The sequence below is a fragment of the Durio zibethinus genome, chromosome 6, assembly GCF_047325235.1.
Source record: "Durio zibethinus cultivar Kanyao isolate XHJ-2024 chromosome 6, ASM4732523v1, whole genome shotgun sequence".
In the NCBI taxonomy this organism is placed as follows: domain Eukaryota; kingdom Viridiplantae; phylum Streptophyta; class Magnoliopsida; order Malvales; family Malvaceae; genus Durio; species Durio zibethinus.
In genome coordinates, this window is record NC_143167.1 from 7,015,521 (window position 1) to 7,036,280 (window position 20,760).

The following is a 20,760-nucleotide window of genomic DNA, read 5'->3' on the forward strand; positions in this document are numbered from 1 at the left end:
ATGCCAATAGATGCTATGCATGATGATGAAATACAATTTTGACATGGGTTCTTGGATATAATGAAACTACTTTGACTCTCCAACATCTAGGCAAAGTTTATGTGTAATTATTTATATTTAAGATCTCATTTTAGTGATATTTCTTTGCTTTTTTCATTTAATCTTATTATTATTTTGGGTTAAGAAAGTGTGCAAAAAATTAAATGAAATAAAATTTCCTAAATACCCTATCTTCTAGGTGGTATTCGAGAAAAGACTACTTCATTTGAGATTTTCATATGTATCCTTAAAATTTTAATATGTTTTAGGTGTGGGTTTAGGTCAAGGTTTTTAGGATTTGAATGATTTTTAGGTGATGATTTAAGATTGCAAGTCGAATTTAGGATTTAGGTTAAATTTAGGGTTTTGGTGGATTTTTAGAATTTATGATCTTGTTTTAGAGTTTCAAGGCTTTAAGGCTTTGGGTTTTAAAGTTTTGGATTTTAAGGTTTCAAGGTTTTAAGGTTTAGGGTTTTAAGGTTTCGAGATTTTAAAGTTTCAAGGTTTTAAGGTTTAGTATTTTAAGGTTTAGTGTTTTGGGGTTTAGGGTTGAGGTTTTAGGTTTTTAAAATTTTTCTTATGAGAAAAATGGGAATGATCAATAACCCGAGCACTTTCAATTATCCATAACATTTAGGTGAATTTTTTAAACAAGTTTGATTTTCATAATTCTCATTTTTCTCTGACAACTTTTATTTTGATGTAACACTAAGCAAATAAATTATGCAAATGAAAGCTAAAAGTTAAAACAACCAATTTAATCAATTTTTCATATATTTTATTCCTATTTGCTTTTTACCATTTGTTTCTAAAAAGTAAATGTGAAATAAAATTTATTTGTTATTTAATTTACTTGTGAAAATTTTTACTTTATATTTAAAATTCTAATTTAATTTAACTTAACTTAATTTTTTTAATTTCCTAACATCTAGGCCGAATTAATTTTTTAAAATATGATTTTGAATTCCTTTCAACATTTAGGCATGATTTTCAAAATCAATTTTTTTAAAAAAATTATTTTGTATAAATATTATTCTATTTTATTCCTAAAATTTCATTTTTCAAAATATATTTAAAAAGTGCAAAATTAGTTCAATTTATTTTTATTTAAGAATTTATATAGAATTTTTTTTATCAAGCTAATCATCCACAAATAGGTTTATTTTTAAGGGTATGTAACATCAAATAAATACATGGAATATCACAATAAAATAAAATGAGAGCAAAAAATATATCAAAATAGTCTATTAGGTTTATATGATCCAAAATAAGAAGGGAGCCTAATTTGGTGAATTTGGAACAGGCTTGAACAGAGTAAGTAGGCTAGATCTGATGAACAGACCTGATCTAGAAAAGATAAGTCATGGGTTGGGACTTATTAATTTTTTTTTTTGCTACATTATAAAGTCCCAAGACTTTTTTTTAAAACTTATTCTATTTTCCTTTTCTTCAAAAGTCTTTGATCTTTTTCAATAAACTAAAGCCTAGTTAGCAGCCAGTGAATCGTTGCTACTAGAGGTATAAATAATATATTAGTACTCGCAAGCTACTCAGATTCGATTCGAAGAAAACTTGAATTCGATTTGATTATTATCGAGTCGAGCTCGAACTCAAGTAGTTCGATTTATCGATCGAACCGAATTCAAGTATTCTTATATCCGATTCGAGTAGCTCGCAAGCCTAATCGAACTTTTATATTTAAATATATTTTTATTATTTTAATTAATAAAATATTTCAAGTCCGAATCCGAGTATAAATAATTGAACTTTTGTTGAGTATACGAATCGAACTTATTTTTACATATTAATCGAGCTTAATCGAACAAACTCGAGTAGCTCAAATTCGATCACGAATCGAACTCGAGCTTAAAAAATAAAACTCGATCGAATTCGAGTTCGAGTCGAGTATCGAACCCTAAATTATGAGTCGAACTCGAACTCAAAATTTTTTTCTGTATCGATTCTACTCGATTCGATTACACCTCTAGTTACTACCCCATCGCAAATGACACCGCCTGTCCATGGCTTCCTCTCTTCGTTCTGTTCATATATCCAACCTTTGTTTTTCCTAAAATAGCCCTAAAAAACTCCAGATCTAAGCCAAGGCCAAAAATTCCTCTCCCACTGTCTAATCTATCCCAAACCAAACTATGTCTCCTTCCTCGTTTTCACCAGTCCAAATTGTCCAAAAAATGCTATTGTGAGTCAACTCGAATTGCCAGTATCGACCTCCCTTTTGTCGTTTCAACCCCGAGCCGAGCTCTTCCCTCTTTTCTTACAAACCAAGATTAGCCCTTCTCAAAACACCAAGAAACCAAGACGCGCCATATCTAAAACCTCCCCGAATCGAGACCACTTTTTTTTCCTTTTTTTTTATTATTCTGGCACTACTATTCACCGCTCCAGATGATATGTTTGACGATTTTTTTAGGGCTCTTTGGGATGTCATAGGTTTGGGTGGTCTGAAGGTAGATTTAGTTTAGTTATATTTGCTGGCAGCGGTGTGGTGACGAAAAGGTCTCGATTGGTCGACTTTCGACAGTGAGGTGATGGGTGGGTTGTTGGTGATTTGATGGTCTATGGTTAGTTCTAGGCAGAGTTAGGATGGGTGGTGGACTAGAAGGATACTATGGGCTGTTGGTGGTTGGATTAGGTGGTGGTGGTCCATGAGGGGCGTATGGTGGCCGTGGGCTTCTAGTAAGGATGGGTTTCGGTTGTGGTTTGGGGATGGTGAGGAAGGGCTGCTGGTTGTTTATGATGGTGGCTTGGTGTTTTATGCAATACTTGGATGGTAGGTGGTAGCTTAGGTTGGATTTCAGTTGAGGTGAAGGGGCTCAGTTGTTTTGTATAAGGACTGAAAATGGGTGGTGGTCGAAAATGTGAAGGTGAAGGGCCTTGCAGAAATAAAAAAATGGGAATAAGAGGCGTCCTTAGTGGTGTCGATTGGTGCTCCCTTTTTCTAGTTCTTTAGCTTCTTTTTTTTATTAAGAAACAACCAGCAAAAGCTTACTATAAATTAGTGATTGGCTTTATGCTTAATTTTTTTGGGCATTAAGATGTTGATCAATTAGAAAGGGGTCAGGGGGTAAAAACGGAGGTGAAAATGGAAAAGCAGGAAATGATGCTTGTTATTGGGAGTGGGGAAAAGTGGTTGTCATGCCAAACCAGCTTTGGGCTTTCCTTTTTTTTTGTTTTTATTTTTTATTTTTGTAATTTATCAATTAATAAAAATAATTGAATTTAAAAAATATAAATATATATAAATAAATAAATGTGGGCCTTACAATTAAATATTAAATTTGTAAGTTTTAGGTTTTAAATTCAATCTTGAAATTTGAGCTTTTGAGCCCATATAACTTAATTTTAAATTAATCAAAATTAAATTGGATTGAGCTTGGCACATACAAAAACAACCCAAAAATGAACGATCTTGATCAAATTCAAATGAGTCTAATTAAAACACTTAAATTGACTTAAATTAAAATGTTTAAATCATGTGTGAAAATCAAATAAACTCAAATTGATTGGACAAAATAAGATGTTTACACACTTTTCTCAACAACTTTTGATCTAGCAATCATCAATGTTCATGAATGGGTGATTCTGAATGTACCTTAGTTTTTTTGCTCTTCACACTCCATCTTTTTTCAAAGTTTTTATAAGTGAAATTATTCAATTACCTTCCTATAACTTTTCCAAATATCTATATAACTTTTTGGAAATTCAATTCCAAATAGAAAGTTTACAAACTTTTTAAGAAAAATTAAAAAAAAAGGAGATTTTATTAAAAAATTTTATTAATTAATGTAATAAAAAATATTATTAAAAAATCATAAATTTTAAATTTAATAAAAAAAGTTGATTATACTATTATGATATTAGAGAAATAATAAAATCTTATGTGAATCTAATCAAATATTTTATCTCTTAATATTACAAAAGATGATGAAAGAACTACTAAATCTGATCTACATTTAAAAGTTGAAACTCTTATAAGCTATATAAGTAATACTATTGAATACTATATAATTTTGTCAAAATCTAATGTTAATTAGAGAAACTCATCGTGATAAATGGAATGAGAGACTTCTCCAAAGAGTTCAATTTAATTAAAGCTATTATAAAATTCAATAATTGATACCAAGAAAAACATATTTATTAAAAAAGAAATGAATTTTAAATTTATAAAATAATTGTATTTACTATTTTATCCTTAGTTTATTTAGGACTTTAAAAGATTTTATTCATTCTCTAAGATCAAAATAGTAAAACTAACTTTTTTCTATTAATTTTAAAATTTATGATTTTTTTTCAATAATAATTTTTTATTACACCAATTAATAAAAATTTATAATAAAATTTTCTTTTTAGTAATTTTTCTTAAGGTTTTAATACTCAAAAATCAATTTTCAAAAACTAAAATTTTTGAAAAAGATATCTCCATTACTTATTATAATGGGTTTTTTCAATTAATATATTATATTTTGACAAAATTATGTAGTATTCAGTAATATTACTTATATAGCTTTAAAGAATTTCAACTTTCAAATATTAATCAAATTTGTGGTTCTTTCATTATCCCTTGTAAAATCAAGATATGAAATATTTAATTAAGGTCTTATAAGATTTTATTCTTTCTCTAAAGTTAAAATAGTAAAACCAACTTCTTTTTAGTAATTTTAAAATTTATTATTTTTTCAATTTTAATTTTTATTATATAAATTAATAAAAATCTTTAATAAAATTCCCTTTTTTTGTAATTTTTTAAAAAATTTTATAAACTTTCTTTAGGGAAATGAATTTTTGAAAAATTTTATAACTTTTCGAAATTTCAATAAGTTATAAATTTATTTTTTGTAAATTATAAAATTTATCGTATGCAAATACCTAAAAATTTATGAGAAAGATAATTAAATAATTTTATTGACAAAAAAAAAAAAAAGGAGATATGAAGTGTAAAATGTGAGTTGCATTTCTAAGCCTTTGAAAAACAATATGCATTTAAAAGCTTCCTTCATGAATTTAGTCAAGAGGAGTTTTATTTGTACCTCCAGAATTACTCAATACACTCTAAAAAATTTATTACTAATTTAACTTTTAATAAAATTATTTAAATATTTATTAATCAATTATTTTTTATTCTTCACACTTTATTCTTTTTTTTTTTTCTCTTTCCTAGACTACCAGTAGTTTTTTTTTCTTTTTCTTTCTAGTAACAAATCATATTATTGTCAAAATTCACAATCAAATTTTGTAATATCTTATATACTATCAAAATAAAAAGTGAACGTGAAAGAAATAATTATAATAATAAATATTTGGATATGACGATCGAGTAAATTGATTTTCGAAATGGATGTCTTAGAATCTTTAAAATTTTTTAAAAATATATTTTCAAAAACTCTTAAAAGCATTTGAACAATCATTTTTTAAAATTTTAACAACTTTCGAAAATTCATTTTTAAAAATAAAATTTCATTCAAATCGTATTAAAATACTTAAATCTTAAATTTTATGAAACTAAACATAAAATAAAATAAAAAATATAAAAAACAAATAATTTACCTCTAATTATATGTTTTGTAACTTCAAATTGACGAATTTTCTTTTGAATTTAGTTTCAAATTTTTAAGGTTTAAATTTGAAAAGAAAGAAAGAGGAGGTGCAGTGTGAGGGATAAGGCGTTCTGGTGTTTTGGTAAATTTTAGTTTGAGTGTGACGTATGGTGAATATCAAATGAGGCAATAAAAGTAATAAGGCGGGTTGAGTAAATGTTGGAGTTGAAGTAGCTTAGCTACCATTTTTAGTCAAAGCAAAACAATTCCTTCGTCCATATTATTACCCTTTTGCCCTCTTCGATTCACTCTTCGCTTGCATCTCCATCCGTCTCGCAGAAAAATTGGAAAAGAAAAGAAAAAAGGAAAAACATTCCCCTTTGTGTCTCCCAAACCATGGCAAGAGGTTCCTCTCAGTCGCAGTCCTCCAGTTCCTCCACCACATCCCGTCCCGGCGTCATGGCCCCCCGTGGCTCAGCTGCAGCTGCAGCCGGTATGCGTCGCCGCAGGATTGTCGGAGGCTCCACCTCTGCTTCCGCCTCAGGCTCCGTCGGATCTGGTTCGGGAAGCAACATGCTCCGATTCTACACCGACGATGCTCCAGGCTTAAAGATCTCCCCTACCGTTGTCCTCGTCATGAGTCTTTGCTTCATAGGCTTCGTCACCGCTCTCCACGTTTTCGGCAAGCTCTACCGCGCCAAAGCCGGAGCTGGACCGTGAGTCGTGACCCGAACCCGATCTTTTTCTTGATCTCTGACCGGTTCTTGAATCAATAACTGGATTCTACTCTTTTTTCGTTTGACCGTTTTGGATTTAACTGTGTAAATGATGTATTGCAAGCTTGTAATTATCTAGTGTTTTTAATGCGGTGAATTTTTCCAATGAATTTGTTTTTTTTTTTTTCTTGTACCCTTTCGTTTAAAGTCCCAGAAATGGGCTTGCCTCATCCTTTTACCACCTTTGATTGAAATTTGAAAAGTTGTACCTCTTCGGTCTTGTTGGAACCAGATTTTAGCAAACACATACACAGCTGTTTGGATGTTTGATAAATTAATAAGCTTTGTTTCTTGAATCATTTGCGCATGGAAAATGATTTACTTTGTTGTAGAATGGATTTAAAGATTATATTTATTTATAAGGAACGAAAGGGGTTTTTTCTCTTTTTTTTTTTTTAACTTCATCGGTTCTTACAGAAACTAAGACAGAACATGGCCTAACCCACCACCGGCTATCTTTTGCATTTTGGGTTATAGTAACGATGAGTTGAAATCTAGTAACCAAGCCCATCTTTGTGTTTGTTTCCTTGTTGGAAAAAAGCCAGAGAGGATGATGTTAAGTTTTTCAACTTGTTTAATACAAGAATAAAGAGTAAACAAATTCCCACACTGCTCGGTCTTTGAACATACATAATTTAATTTTTGAATTACATAACTTTTAATGATGTGATATTTATAAAAAAAAATAGATTTTATTTTATTTTACATCATTTATTAATTTATTAATTAAAATACTGATAAGAAAAATGAACCATATATCATGATATTATTAATTGATCTTGCCTATAAATTTACCGTTAATATTATAACCAAAACAAATTTTATGTAGAGAATCCTCTCGGCTGTTAAAAATGAAATAATGGGATTTTATTATTTCATAAATAAATCACAAATGGAAGTTTAATAATGATAATCATTTCACTGCATTCCCCAACGTTTCATTTTACTTGTAAGAACTACAGTTTGAAACGGTCGGTGGTCCGTACCTAAAAAAAATGAGGGTGAAGGTTATAATCGGCCAACCCAATTCCGCCGGCGAACGAAAGTGAAAACAAATCCCTTGCCAAATAAAAAACAGAAGACTTGGGGGAGCGGTGTCCACGCTGTTGTTTCAGTTTCCAGCTCCCCTACCAATTTATCCGCTCCGCCCTTCATTTTCCAACCCCCTAAACTTAGAAGCAATACCCAAATACGAAGGCCATGGAAGCAGAATCAAACCGAGAAAAAAATTGGCTTTTTTTCTCCTTTCTCTATCATTCCAGTCCCTTTTGCCACTTTCTGAAACCGAAGTTGAAAAATGACGGTGATTGACATCCTCTTTCGAGTCGATGAAATCTGCAAGAAATATGAAAAGTACGATCCCGAGAAGCATCGCGAACTCAATGCATTCTGCGACGATGCCTTCTCTCGCCTCTACGCTCTCATGGAGGCCGACATTGATAAGGCTCTCCATGTCCGTTTCCTTTTCCTCACCCCTTTGTTCTATTGGTCTCTTTCCAAGCGTTAATGTTTCTTTTTTTTTTTTTTTTATGTTTTTGGAATAAATGCAGAAATCTGAGATGGTTTCGGTGGAGAAGAATAGAGCAGCGGCGGTGGCATTGAGCGCTGAGGTTCGTCGGATAAAGGCTCGATTGATAGAGGAATTGCCTAAGCTTCAAAAATTGGCCAAAAAGAAGGTCTAATTCTATTTTCTTACCCTTTTTTTGTAAGCGCCAAACAATGTTTAATTTTAGCCTTTTGCGTAATCAAAATTATCAAATAGCATTTGGATTTTCTGCTGCAATCCAAAGACAAAAACTTTGGGTATTTTAATTTGTTAAAATTTCATCTTTTGCTTTAATAATGATTTTTTAGTAAAAATTTATATATCAGGAGGCATGAATTAGAGAAAGATTACTGGAAAAAGAAAGTTAGGCTTTGATTTGCCTATGTTCAAAATTTTCAGCTTTGTCTTGATTGATTATGCAATCTCAAGAGGTTGACAGCGGACTCTTTCTATTGAAAATGGTATTGGTATCTAATTACAGGTCAAGGGAATTTCCAAAGAAGATCAAGAAACTCGTTTGGATCTGGTTCTTGCACTACCCGAAAGGATTAAAGCCATTCCAGATGGGTGTACTACTGCTGCATTCCAGACTGGTGGATGGGGAGCTTCATCATCTAACAAAAATATCAAATTTGACTCATCAGGTAATTGAGGGTAATGCTTCTTCCTCGAGTTACAGTTATCTTAAATGAATTTTTAAATTGATCATGGATTTTTACTTGCCAATCAAACCTTCAGAGGAGCGCTTAGATAGTGATTTTTTCCAACAAACTGAAGAGTCAAATCAATTTAGAGAAGAATATGAAATGAGAAAAATGAAACAGGCATGTAAGTTTTCTGATATTTTATCTTTTTGGCAATGCCTTTAATATCTATTCTGCAATCCAAAGTAGTCGCAGCTATCTATATGCACTATCATTTGATTATATTTAACATGCTTGCAGGATGAAGGTCTTGATATGATATCAGAAGGATTGGAAACACTGAAAAATATAGCTCTTGACATGAATGAGGTTTGGTATTATGTGTATAATTTTGGTTTGGTCATATGATATTATGAGCAACAGGAGATTAATTATTTGTTTCAATATGTTCAGGAAATAGATAGACAAGTTCCTCTGATGGACGAAATTGATTCAAAGGTGAGAATTGTGTTACTTTTCATGTTTCCTTAGTTTGGCCTTAGAATCAATTACTCAAACAACCATGGACAAGATTCATAAATGCATCACTTAATGTTACTATGGTGATTTTACAGGTGGACAAGGCAACATCTGATATTAAAAGGACTAATGTTAAACTCAAGAAAACTATTACCGAGGTAGTTCATGCAAATGATTGTTTCAATTGTCAAATTCTTCCCATATAATTTACCTGGATTCATTATACATTTTTTTTCTAGAGAAGCCAAACAGTTCCTATAATTAGCATTTTTGCTTTTGTTGCAGATGAGATCCAGCCGAAATTTCTGCATTGACATTATTCTGCTGTGTGTTATTCTAGGAATTGCTTCCTACTTGTACAAGTAAGCTTCCTATCTTATTCTTTTTTCTTTCTGATCTTAAGATCATGTTTCAAGATGCAAATTTTAAATGCTTTTGCCACCAGCCCTCAACTTTACTTATTTCAGCACAAATAATTTTATTTTCTGCTTTTTGACCAAATACGAAACAGTTGAACCTGCTTACTATTTATTAGCTTCCATTATCAAATTATGAAGTTTGCAGTGCAAAACCATTAGCGAAGAAAGATGATTAAATATTAGCATCCATATTGTGAAATTGTATCCAGTTTTTTGAAGTTGAATGTAGTGAATAATGTGATAGGCAAGATGCCAAGACCATTTTCTGGGAACTGCATATATTAAAAAATTAACTAAAAAAATCTGGAGCTTGTCAGAACCCCTCATCTTTGCTTTCAACCTTTTTTATTTAGGGAACTAAATCCAATATCTCTCTTTATGTTGTATCAATTCAATTTTCAGTCTCCCACCAGCTCTTTTTAATTTCATCAATGTTACCTGCTATTATGAGATTAGTCAATTTAAAACAGTTTTAGTTTTTGAGGTAAAAGTTTTCCCTTTTATGCTTTTGCCAGTACTTCCTAGTTTAAATGGTCAGAAATACTATTTTCCCATCATGTGTACAGAATTGATAGCTATGTGCACTGAATCAATTGTACTGGATTTTGTGCTTGCTTCATTGTAGACCTACTTAATAATTCTAGAAGCTGATAAAACTGAGAATTGTATATATTAGTTCTTGATCATCTTTTAGTTTGCTGTGCTTTGTACTCAGAAAATTTTCTAATGAGACCTTTCGCTGTTGCAGTATACTTCAATGAATTGATTTTAGAGGCTTCTGCCACAGTTTCTTTGATCACAATGGTGTATAGTACAAAATTCTTCATCACTCGGGGGTTTTCATGTATTGATTTAGCATGCATTCTGTTATTCATGTATTGTACTGCCCTCTGGAAACTATTTGAATCAGATTCTTTTATTGACTGCTAAATTGTTTATGTTACTGTAACAGGACTTGATCTTTTAGTCCTTCAATAATATGTCATTGCTTTGTAGCATTGCTTGGTATACCAAAAAATGTATCTTTTTACATTTCAGTGTGTTTTACTTTCTAGGGGGCACTTTCTATTTGTAGCAATAATATTAGTCAATTTCACTGCAGTTTCAAGTCAGAAAGCTAAAAAATATACCACTACTAAATATATTCACCTTCACATCTCAAAACAGCACATAATACATAGTCTGCTGATAGATTTACACATTGCCAGCAACCAATATGGTGAGCCCCTTCCATGTGCCTGTATCTACATTTTTTTTAGTACATAATCTGAAATTTAGGTTCCTGATGGCATCAATTCAGTGATGAATCAAGGCCTTTTTGAAGTGTTCATTACCTTAAGCATATATATGTGAAGACAAACTATTAAGTTCATGGAATTCAATAATGGAATCTGTTGGATGGACGTTGTAGATCCCGTGTTGAGATTGGTTTTGGCTGCAGTAGTTCAAATCCTTTTTGGGAAGCATCTTCATAGGCAGAAATTCCTCATTTGTTTCGTCATTGTTCGGCTTGTCAGATGGAATGAGATACTCTTGCCTATTTCCGAAACCAAGTTTTCTTTTCTGTGGGGTGAAACAAGTGCCCAAGGATGGAACTAACAAAGGCAAATTCACTTTGTCAGAACCTTCTTTGAATGTGGCAGTTGAATTCGTCTCGATAGGAGATAAATCATGTCCAGCAAGTATCAAAGCTAATACTTGGCAATCTTGGTTTAGACAATCTGTTATCATGTCGGTTCTACAGTGTGTAAATGTAGGTTGCATCTTCGCATTTGCCGGTGAGAACCTCATCAATTCTGTGCTGCAGCTGTCTTTAACTTCTAATGTGTTCATTGACATGTTGCCTTTTTTCCGAACCCGACATAGCACCCAATCATCCAACTGTAGAAACAAAATAAATTTTTTTCATGCATTTACTTGGATTAGCCTTTGCAAAATTGGTCTACATTATAGTTTGGAGATCTGAGATGGATGAACGTGAAATGGAAAACAGTTGAATCTGGCGTGTTTGGTTGGGGAAAAGTGGGGACGGTGGGGGAGAAATACCCTGTCATCATCATGGTTCCAAACTCATATCTAGCCTAGGTCCCATTTCTCTCTACTATTGAATACCCTGATTCTTGAGAAATAGTTATACACGAAAGTGCCATATTTTATATTTGATTGACCAGGCTAATTTTCTAAGTTCAATCATTTGGAGTCAGAGAAACCTCAAAAATTTGTTTGCCCTGATTTTAAAATGTTTTAGAGGATTGTGTCAAAAGTTTTATAAATGTTTTTTATAGTCGCAGTAAATTTATAATTTTGGAGGCAACTTTTGACATCTCTAGATAACTTTTCCCAGTATTAAGATCTAGAACTGAAGAATCAATTTCAAGAGTTGGAATCTATTGCTCATACTTTTGAAATTTACACTAGTCACTAGCTATAAACTTCTCTATAAGCATGTTGGAAGTGAAGCACCTTAGAAGGAAGCAAACAAAGGAACAGTACGGTTAGAATGTTCTGGCTTTGCCTGAAGAGAATATTGCTTTGAGTGTCTCATCATAACCTGATCTCCCTATGTTCTTTTTTATAGATGATATGCAGATAGTTTGGCTCCCTAGATTATCAGAGATAAGTTTTAGATGGTTTACCTTCAGAATCTTTAACCCTCATGGAAATAAAGTTAAGAAAGAATTTTTAATGTAGAACGTATACCTTCTAATCTATGCCATCCAGCTATGCTTTAGCATAAGCTATTTTCCAGTATGAAAATACTATATTCCAGTTTCTAAAAACTTGAATGTTTGGTAATTAGTGTCATGCAGATCATCAAGCCCACTTACTCTCATGGACCCTTTTAATCTTGAGGGCTTAATCATCCTGTCCAACAGTCTGTACTCGTTCATAATCCACTCTGTCTTAACTCCCTTGGGGGGTCTACCTATGTAAAAGACAAGTGCTTTCTTGACTCCAATGTTCTTTGTTCCAGAAGAAGTGAGTATAGGCTTATCGGTACCGGTAGCCTTCCAATAACCTGAAGCTGCTGCTCTGTTTGGTCTTTCTCCATTTGGGTACTTTCTGTCTCGTGGACTGAAGAAATACCATTCATCTTCTCCAAACAAAGCTTTCTCTGCAAAAATCAAGATTGTTGAATGGATGATTAAAAAAAAAAAGGTTAGTATTGTAACTTGATAATACGAGCTGATGGAAAGTGAATATATGATTATTAGGTAGTGCAGAAGACAGACTGGGTAGCTCCCATGGATTATATCTATACAGATCTATTTCAGCAATTACAAATGCTGGGAGTGGACGTGAAGTCACTTTGTTTTGTAAGTAATGAATAATGAGCTCCTCATCAGATGGATGGAACCTAAAACCCGGAGGAAAATGAAAATTTGAAGTGCCTTCTCTCTCCATTGAAGATAGTTTTTTCCTTGTTCTTCTTGTAGCCTTTCTACGAAGAGACCTAGGGAACGAAGAATCAATAGAATTGTATTTACGAAAGAGAGCAGTGTCAAAGGTTTTATATATGGGCAACTTAAGACAGATAGGGACATCATTTAAGATAATAAACAGGAAATAAACAATTAATTTTGATGCAGGTTTAAAGAAACGGTAAAACAACTTGTTTGGCTTTACCTTGTCCAGGCTTGAAAGTGATAACCGTTTACAAGCCTCTTGGAAGCAACATTGCTTTAGATCCAGTTTATCATTGTTGTTGAAAGTAACTTTTACGTTTAAAAGCTACTTATGATCCAACTTCAATGTTAAATATAAAAAAAAAAAAATGGCTTTTCAATCTAAAAGTTTAGTTTTTAAATTCAAACAAAAAAACTCCTCAAAATATACTTTTGGGGTGAAAAAGTATGTTTGGAGAAAAAAAAAATAATTCCTACATTTATAATATTTTATTATTTTATGTATATATTTTTATATATTTCAATTACTCACAACATTTTGTCACAATAATATCAAAAACTTAAGATTTCTAACATTATTTTTCTCAACTAGGCTTTTTCAACCGTAATAGTAATAGTAATGCTAAGCTAACTTTTGGTAGTCTCTTTGGGGTATCTCATCATAAATAAACACTTCATAGAAGATTGCTTGTTTTGATTGCTTCTATTTATATTCTAAAGCTTTTATATTTCCATCATTTTTGTTTGATAGTCGTAGATGAGAAACCTGCAAAATATGATTTGCTTAAACAGATAATAAGAAGGAGAAGAACACTATTAGGGATTGGGTTATACCCTCTGCTTCTCGAAAAGAAAATTTCTCTTTCAGGTCAAAGTTGGAATTGATTTTGACAAATAACGTTTTAACTGAAATGTTGAAACAGCCTAAGTTGGAAATATTATTGCTTCATTGATTTCCAGAGGTAGTGCTGGATTGAATGGACTTGCTTTTCAAATAATTTAGCAGAAAATTGGATGCAAGATCTGAAGGAAAGATGCTGTTCTTGTCTTCATTCCTTTCTTTAACATAGTTTTACACGAGCCATGGTCCATGAAAAAGTACAAGTGTCGTTGCTTTGTGGAAAAACATAACAAAGCCATACGAGTAGAACAAATCTCTGGTTTCTCGTTTGATCTTTGTGTCTTTTTCTCTATCTTTTGCTTTGAATCTACGTAGTTAGACATGTTTTATTCTTCCTAACATATCTCTTTTTGCCTGAGATTGAAATCTTCATTATAGAGCTTAATTCGAAATGCCCCTATTCGCATTGGAGTTTGAAAATGAGGCTGTTGAATTCCTTTTCGATGACAACAAATCGATGACACCTAGGTCTCATTTCTTTGTTAATGGAGACTACATGGTCATATGCATGAACTTTATCTGTTGTTAAGTCATATAAAAAAATTAACCTTGTTTGACTTGATTCAATTATGCCATTCTCTGTTGTTTCGAATCCTAGGTGGATACCTTGTTGTGTTTCGATCGGATCTGGATTTATGATTAAGAATTAAGCAATGATTGTAACTTAATTTGTCCAATTAGCCTTTCATGCTCCAATTGATCACAAGACTACATACTATTTAACAAGTAGTGGAAAAATATCATAATTGAACATAGAGGCAATCATTTTTTGAAAATATAAATTGAATTTGATGGAACCACAAAAATCTAAAGTCTCAAGTTTTGCAGTTTCTTCTATTCAATTTCGACTAGGATTATGTTCGCTTTTCATTAAAGACTAAAGTAATTGAAAACCAAATAACAATAACAAAGTAAGCAAAAACATGTAAGAGAAGAGGAAAATGCAACTGAAATTAATGTTTAGTCAAAAATGGAAAAAGTATAACTGAAAATTAGATGGGGTAATTTTAAATAAATAATAGTGATACCTATGTTTAAAAAAAAAAAAAGCAATGCAATTTAAAATTTTAGTAAAATTTTTATATAAATTTAATAAAAGTAAAATAAAAAAATCAATTGTTGTAACAGTTTTAGGATCGTCAGACGTAAAAAATTTTAAAATCGAGAAAAACGAGGGAAGACGTTACTAATTTTTTTAGAGCGTGATTGATCACCTAAGAGTTTATCTTTTTAATAAAACTATAAAAGCGATTTTAAAGTTTATCAAAAAAATAAATTTTAATCTATGAAAAATCAGGTTGGGCTCAAGAGTCGGTTACGTGTGGGAAAAGATTAGCATCCCTACAATGCCCATAAATTGGTACCAACTAATCATGCATTATTTCGGTGTTGGATAAAATGGTTTTAATTTAAAATTTGATACTAACTCCCTTCATTTAAAAAAATAAATTTTTGCTAAAACTCTTTATTTAGGAATATTAAGGAAATCTTTAAGTTAAAGAATTATCTTAAAATTCTTCAATATTTGGGCAGAATTTAAAGTAACTCTTTTAACTTGAGATTTAATGCAATATTCTTTAAAATAAAAATAACACTCTTTGTAGAAGATAATCATTGGTGACTCTACAACATTTAGGTAGAGTATCAAGAATTATTTCTTTCGAAATGTTGTTTTTGTTTTATAATATCACAAATTTAAAATACATATTTCCTTTTTTTGTAAAAACATTTTATATGATAAAGTAAATGGTAGTATTATCGGGTAGCAAATAAAAATTAAAGACAGAGAAATGCAAAACAAATGCCAATAACAACATGATGATGCATGTATGCTAATGGATGTTGTGCAAGGTGATGAAATGCAATTTAAAATTGGATTCTTAAATATAATGAGACCACTTTGACTCTCTAATATCTAGGTAAAACTTAGGTGCGACTATTTATATTTAAGATCTCATTTTATTATTATACTTTTTTATTTATTAATTTTAATCCCATTGTTAAAGTGAATTAAAAACTGGCAAGAAAAACTTAATGAAATAAAGTTTCTTAAATATCCCGTCATCTAGGCAACATTCGAGAATAAATTATTTCAAGTGAGATTTTCGCACGTATTCTTAGCAGTTTGGGATGGTTTTGGTTAAAACTTAGATTGAGATTTTAAAGTTTGAATAATTTTTCAATAATGATTCGAGGTCATTTGCCAAATTTAAGGTTTAGGTTAAATTTAGGGTCTTGGTCAATTTTTTAAGTTTTAGGATCTTGCTTTAGGGTTTTAAAATTAGGGTTTCAAGATTTTGGAGTTTAGAGGGTTTAGTTTTAGAGTTTAGAGGGTTTAGGGTTTTGATTTTAAAGTTGAAAGGGTTCTAGGGTTTTGATTTTAGGGTTTGGGTTTAGGATTTTAGTTTTAGGGTTTGGAGGGTTTTAGGGTTTTGATTTTAGAGTTTAATGTTTAGAGTTTTGATTTTCAAGTTTAAAGGGTTTAGGGTTTTAGTTTTAACGTTTTGAGGGTTTTAAGGTTTAAAGAAAACACTAACATCTCTAAAAATCTCCAACATCTAGGTAGATTTTGGAAGTAAGTTTGATTTTTATAATTTTCAAAAATTAATCATATTTTTTCATATGTTTTCCTTTTTTATAAAAAATAATTATTAATAATATCTATTTATTTTTGTTACTATTTTATTATTTATTATCTTTTTATACTTTTTTATAATTCCCTAACATTTATGTGAAATTATTTTTAAAAGAATTACCTCCATCATTTAGGCAGGGAAAAAAATTTTTCATCACTTTTTAGATTATTGTTTTTTTTATAGCATTTTTTGGTTATTATTATACTTTTTTATTATTATTATTTTATTTTTATTATTTAAAAAAAAAGAATAAAAAATTTTGAAATCATTTTTCATTATTATTATTATTATTATTATTATTATTATTATTATTATTACTTAATTATTGTTATTTTATAATTTTATAAGGTTTATTTTAGTTTTTCTTAATGAAATTTAAAAAGATCAAGATTTAGATTTATTGTTATTTACTAATATCATTAATATAAAAAAAAAAAACACTAAACATTTACTTTAACAAGAAAATTAAACATGCTTAACTAATAATAACAATTAAAAATAATATATATAAATAAATAAATCAAAAATTAAAAATTAAAAATTTTTTTACTTGAACTAGATCAATCAGCATCAGTTCAACTAGACAAGCAAAAAGCCAGTTTGATGAGCGATTCGGTTGAACTGATCGAAGGTTGGATGAAGCAGGTTATCGGATCGGGTTGTGTGAATCTCGAGTCTAGTCACGAGCACACATGAATCCTCCCCTCATAAAACAACGTCGTTTTGCTTCTTTGTTTTTTACATAAAAGTAAAAAAAAAATTAGTTTATTTTATCCTTTCTTCAAAAAAAAAAATTTTTGACTCCAAAAACCACTTTGGCCTATTAGAATTTGGTACCATACAATAGAGTCGGCTACCACTTGAGATTGCGACTGATGGTCGTCAGTGATCAAAAAATGCCAAATTTTATCTAAAAACTCTTTTTGATCTTTTGAACTTAAATTTGCCCCTTTTTTTTTGTAGGAAACAACCCCGATTAGCATAAATCAGAGTTTAAAGTTTCAGTGTTCTTTTTTTTAAACCAGAATTGATGATTTTTTTGTTTTTGCAAGTAACTCGATGTTGATGGTTCTTTCTTACGATGATGACCTTTTTTTTTATTTATGTGCTATTTTTTGTTTTTGTTTTTTTTTGGATTTCTAATAGGTGGGGGTTTTGTGGTTTTTTGGACCAAAGCAGGGCAATAGAGGAGAGGTTGTTGTTGGTTAGTGGTTAGGTCTCATGCGCAGAAATCGGTGTGGAAGGCCTGGGTTGTTTGGTGCTGAGGCCTGGGCCTTTAGCTGGGTTCAAAGTCATTTTGTAGGGGCTGAGTATGGTGTCTTGGCTAAGGCGCTCAGAGTCTAGTGATTTGGTTCTGGGTGCAAGTGTTGGTATATGCGCAAGAGAGGGTATACGTCCGAGAGCCCATAAAAAGGAGAAAGCTGGGTGCTTTATGGGGTTGGGCGCCTAAGATGGTGGGTAGAGTAGGTGCTTGGCAAGGTATAGGTGCTTTGGTAGAGTAAGGCCAATGGCTCTGGGTAGTTTAGGTAGATGAGGTGTAGGGGCTCTGGGTATGGGTTCCATGGGTATGGTGCTATGCAAGGGTAGGTGGGTAGGTTGGTGCCGTGCATAACACCATGCCTAACCTTGTCCCCTCTTTTTTTTAATATTACATTTAATTATTAATTTTAACAAAATTTAAAAACAGGATTTCATTTGGTAAATTCGGATAAAATCTAGTGTTTACATTAATGTAAACACCTATCTGTGCGCAAGATCAATTTTTGTTATTACTATTGTTATTCTTTTTATTATTATTATTATTATTATTATTATTATTATTATTATTATTATAGTATAGTGTATCATTATAATATAGTATTATATTGTATGTTGTTGTTGTTGTTATTATTATTATTATTATTGTTATTATTATTATTATTATTATTGTTTTTATTTTTTTTCTTCTTCCATTTTCCTTTCTTCTTGACTCGTGATCTAGGAAATTGAAAATTGGAATTGAATTCACAAAGTCAAAGGTTTTAATTCATTTTTAGTTTTAATCCAGACAAATTAGTAAGGAATTAGCTAAAAATTATGTTCGGATAAAACAAACCCAAGCTTGAATCCTGAGATTGGATTCTGTCTGATCTTTAAATTGATTACAGACTGCCTATAAATTAAAGGAGAAAATTTTAGGGAAAACAAGGTGGATTTTTTGGGAAAATAGTTGATTTTTGGGAAAAAGTGGATTTTTGAGACACAGTGAAAATTGGGAAAAATCTTGGTTGTTACAGTTCAAGAAAACAGTTTCTGGGTAGAATAGAAGTTTTTGAGATTTTGATTTTTTATTTTGGGTTTGTTTGAAAGATTCTGGGTTTAGATTTATGTTTCTAGGATTAGGTTTAGGCTTTTGGGAGGTTTCTGAAAGAATTTGAAGAAATTGGAAATGTTTTAGGATTTTTTTTGAAAAAATTAGGTTTTGGATGAATGTTTGAAGTTTTCGGTTGAATTATTCAATGAAGTTAAATTTTTCAGTGGAATTCTAGCGTAATTTTCTATAAATCAATGGGCTTTTCAATTTTTTATTAAATTTTTTGATGACTTTCCTAGAAACTGGTGGGTTTTTCAATTTTTGGTTAAAGTTTTCAATGGATGTTCTTAGGTTTCTAGAGAGAAGTCAGGGAGAATTGAGGCTAGAGAGAGAAAGTAAAGTGTTTCTAAGAAAAAACGCTAGAATTTGGCTTATATATCGACTCAAAACAACAACGTTTTGGGAGGCCATCGAATTCGTGCGTGACCCGTTGACCTGCGCATCGACCCACGCTCTGACTCGACCTGAATCGTAGGTTTTTCTTTTCCATTTTCATTTTATTTTTTGATTTTAATTTTTTTTATTATTTTAAGTTTTTATTTTGTTTTATTTTATTTTTCTAGTTTTATTTATTTGCATTTAGTATTTCAATATTAAAAAAAAAAACCAAAAAAGTAATCTTTTCTTTTTGAAAAATAGAAGAAGCCAAAAAATAAAAATAAAAAAATCTTTTTCAAATAAATAAAAAAAGAGAAAGGATAAAAACCCAAAAAAAAAAAGGAAGAAATCTTTTCAAACAAGTGAGAAATTTCGTAAATCAATTTAAAAAAAAAGAAAATAAAAAATAATTTTATCCTCGAAACTATTGGATGATTATTTTTTAAATTAAATCCTACCAAACTATTAGAAAACTTAATGAAATTCACAAAAAATTTTACAAATCTTTTTACAATAAAATATCACCAAATTATTATGAGATCTTTTTCAAATTAAATTCTACAAAACTATTGAAAGACTTAATGAAATTTACAAAAATTTTTACAAATCTTTTAACAATAAAATCTCACCAAACTATTGGGAGATCTGCTTCAAAATAAGTTATACCAAACTATTGAGACTTTACTAATTTTTTAGAATAAACTATTTTAATAAATCCGACATTAGAGCCTTTTCAGAGTGGGACATTAATCTCTATGAATACTTTTAAGGTAAAAGAATTATCTTAAATTACTACCAAACTATTGGGACAATTTTAAAATTAATTTTCAATACTAAATAATTTGGTAAAATACAAATATGATCAAGGCTTAGATAATCTAAAATCAAACTGGTACCATTATTTGAATGGGCGCTGTAGGGGTACTATAACATTTCTCACACGTAATCATACTCCTAAACTTACAATTTGGTTTCGTAGATCAGATTCAATCAATGACTAATCATACCTAAGCAAAAGAAAATTGTGGTAACTCCTCTAATTTATGTCAAGCGATAGGTCCGCAAATCTATACGTTACAATAGTTTGAAAACTCCACTGAAAACTTCAAAAGTCAAGCCAGTAAACGATTTCGTATTATCCAAGCTTTGCCTAATAAATTTAACATTTATTTTCTTTTATTTCTTTTCAGTATTTATGTTTATTTTAGTTACTCATTTATTTATTGTATATATCTGTCATTCATTTACATGTGTATAATATAAAGCCCTTCACCCGAGCTATACCTTTAAGAGGGAGTGAAGTACCTAAGCCTTCATGAGATTTCATGTCTTTGCATAGGCCGACGAAACACTCCCACTCAAATTGAACTCTTTTCGTTAAAAGCCTATGATGGATAAGGATCAATGTACCTTACTAGTCTATGATAGACAATGATGTAAGGGATAATTTGAGAATGTTTTAGAATTAATCTAAACCACATATAGTCAACTTTAAGAGCCTAAACATAGGTAGAATCATGCTTCCCTTTGTGTTAGAAAACCCTAAATAGGACATATGATTGAATGTCTATTATATTTTTATCTTTT

General features: G+C 30.7%; 3 protein-coding genes across 4 annotated transcripts; 2 read left to right on the top strand and 1 right to left on the bottom strand.

The window, feature by feature from the left end:
- The first annotated feature begins 5,843 nt into the window (after window positions 1–5,843).
- Window positions 5,844–6,601, top strand: LOC111285429 (protein transport protein Sec61 subunit beta-like). The gene has a single exon (XM_022874881.2). The coding sequence runs from the start codon at window positions 5,991–5,993 to the stop codon at window positions 6,312–6,314; it is 324 nt and encodes a 107-aa protein (XP_022730616.1). The 5' UTR covers window positions 5,844–5,990; the 3' UTR covers window positions 6,315–6,601.
- A 621-nt stretch (window positions 6,602–7,222) lies between these two features.
- Window positions 7,223–10,494, top strand: SYP72 (syntaxin of plants 72). Of its 2 annotated transcripts, XM_089762003.1 has the most exons (9): window positions 7,239–7,823; window positions 7,921–8,046; window positions 8,398–8,560; window positions 8,655–8,740; window positions 8,861–8,929; window positions 9,014–9,058; window positions 9,175–9,237; window positions 9,365–9,441; window positions 10,247–10,494. In XM_089762003.1, the coding sequence occupies exons 1-9, from the start codon at window positions 7,668–7,670 to the stop codon at window positions 10,257–10,259; spliced, it is 798 nt and encodes a 265-aa protein (XP_089618129.1). In that variant the 5' UTR covers window positions 7,239–7,667; the 3' UTR covers window positions 10,260–10,494. The 2 variants fall into 2 exon arrangements, with proteins under 2 accessions (XP_022730123.2, XP_089618129.1); XM_022874388.2 differs by lacking the exon at window positions 10,247–10,494 and having other exon boundaries at window positions 7,223–7,823; window positions 9,365–9,445.
- A 187-nt stretch (window positions 10,495–10,681) lies between these two features.
- LOC111285129 (NAC transcription factor 32-like) lies at window positions 10,682–13,046 on the bottom strand. Its single transcript, XM_089762004.1, has 3 exons — window positions 12,732–13,046; window positions 12,327–12,607; window positions 10,682–11,379 (listed from the first exon to the last, which is right to left on the bottom strand). Exons 1-3 carry the CDS (start codon window positions 12,901–12,903, stop codon window positions 10,834–10,836), a joined length of 999 nt encoding a protein of 332 aa, XP_089618130.1. The 5' UTR covers window positions 12,904–13,046; the 3' UTR covers window positions 10,682–10,833.
- Window positions 13,047–20,760: the final 7,714 nt, after the last annotated feature.

What these genes read in the sequence shown, in the direction of transcription:
- LOC111285429 (XM_022874881.2), top strand. Translation starts at nt 5,991, where the DNA reads ATGGCAAGAGGTTCCTCTCAGTCGCAGTCCTCCAGTTCCTCCACCACA.
- SYP72 (XM_089762003.1), top strand. Translation starts at nt 7,668, where the DNA reads ATGACGGTGATTGACATCCTCTTTCGAGTCGATGAAATCTGCAAGAAA. An exon ending in AAAAATTGGCCAAAAAGAAG is followed by an intron (nt 8,047 to 8,397) that starts GTCTAATTCTAT and finishes ATCTAATTACAG; the next exon opens with GTCAAGGGAATTTCCAAAGA. An exon ending in TGGACGAAATTGATTCAAAG is followed by an intron (nt 9,059 to 9,174) that starts GTGAGAATTGTG and finishes GTGATTTTACAG; the next exon opens with GTGGACAAGGCAACATCTGA.
- LOC111285129 (XM_089762004.1), bottom strand. Translation starts at nt 12,903, where the DNA reads ATGGAGAGAGAAGGCACTTCAAATTTTCATTTTCCTCCGGGTTTTAGG. An exon ending in TAATCCATGGGAGCTACCCA is followed by an intron (nt 12,608 to 12,731) that starts GTCTGTCTTCTG and finishes TTGCAGAGAAAG; the next exon opens with CTTTGTTTGGAGAAGATGAA. An exon ending in GATTAAAAGGGTCCATGAGA is followed by an intron (nt 11,380 to 12,326) that starts GTAAGTGGGCTT and finishes TTGTTTCTACAG; the next exon opens with TTGGATGATTGGGTGCTATG.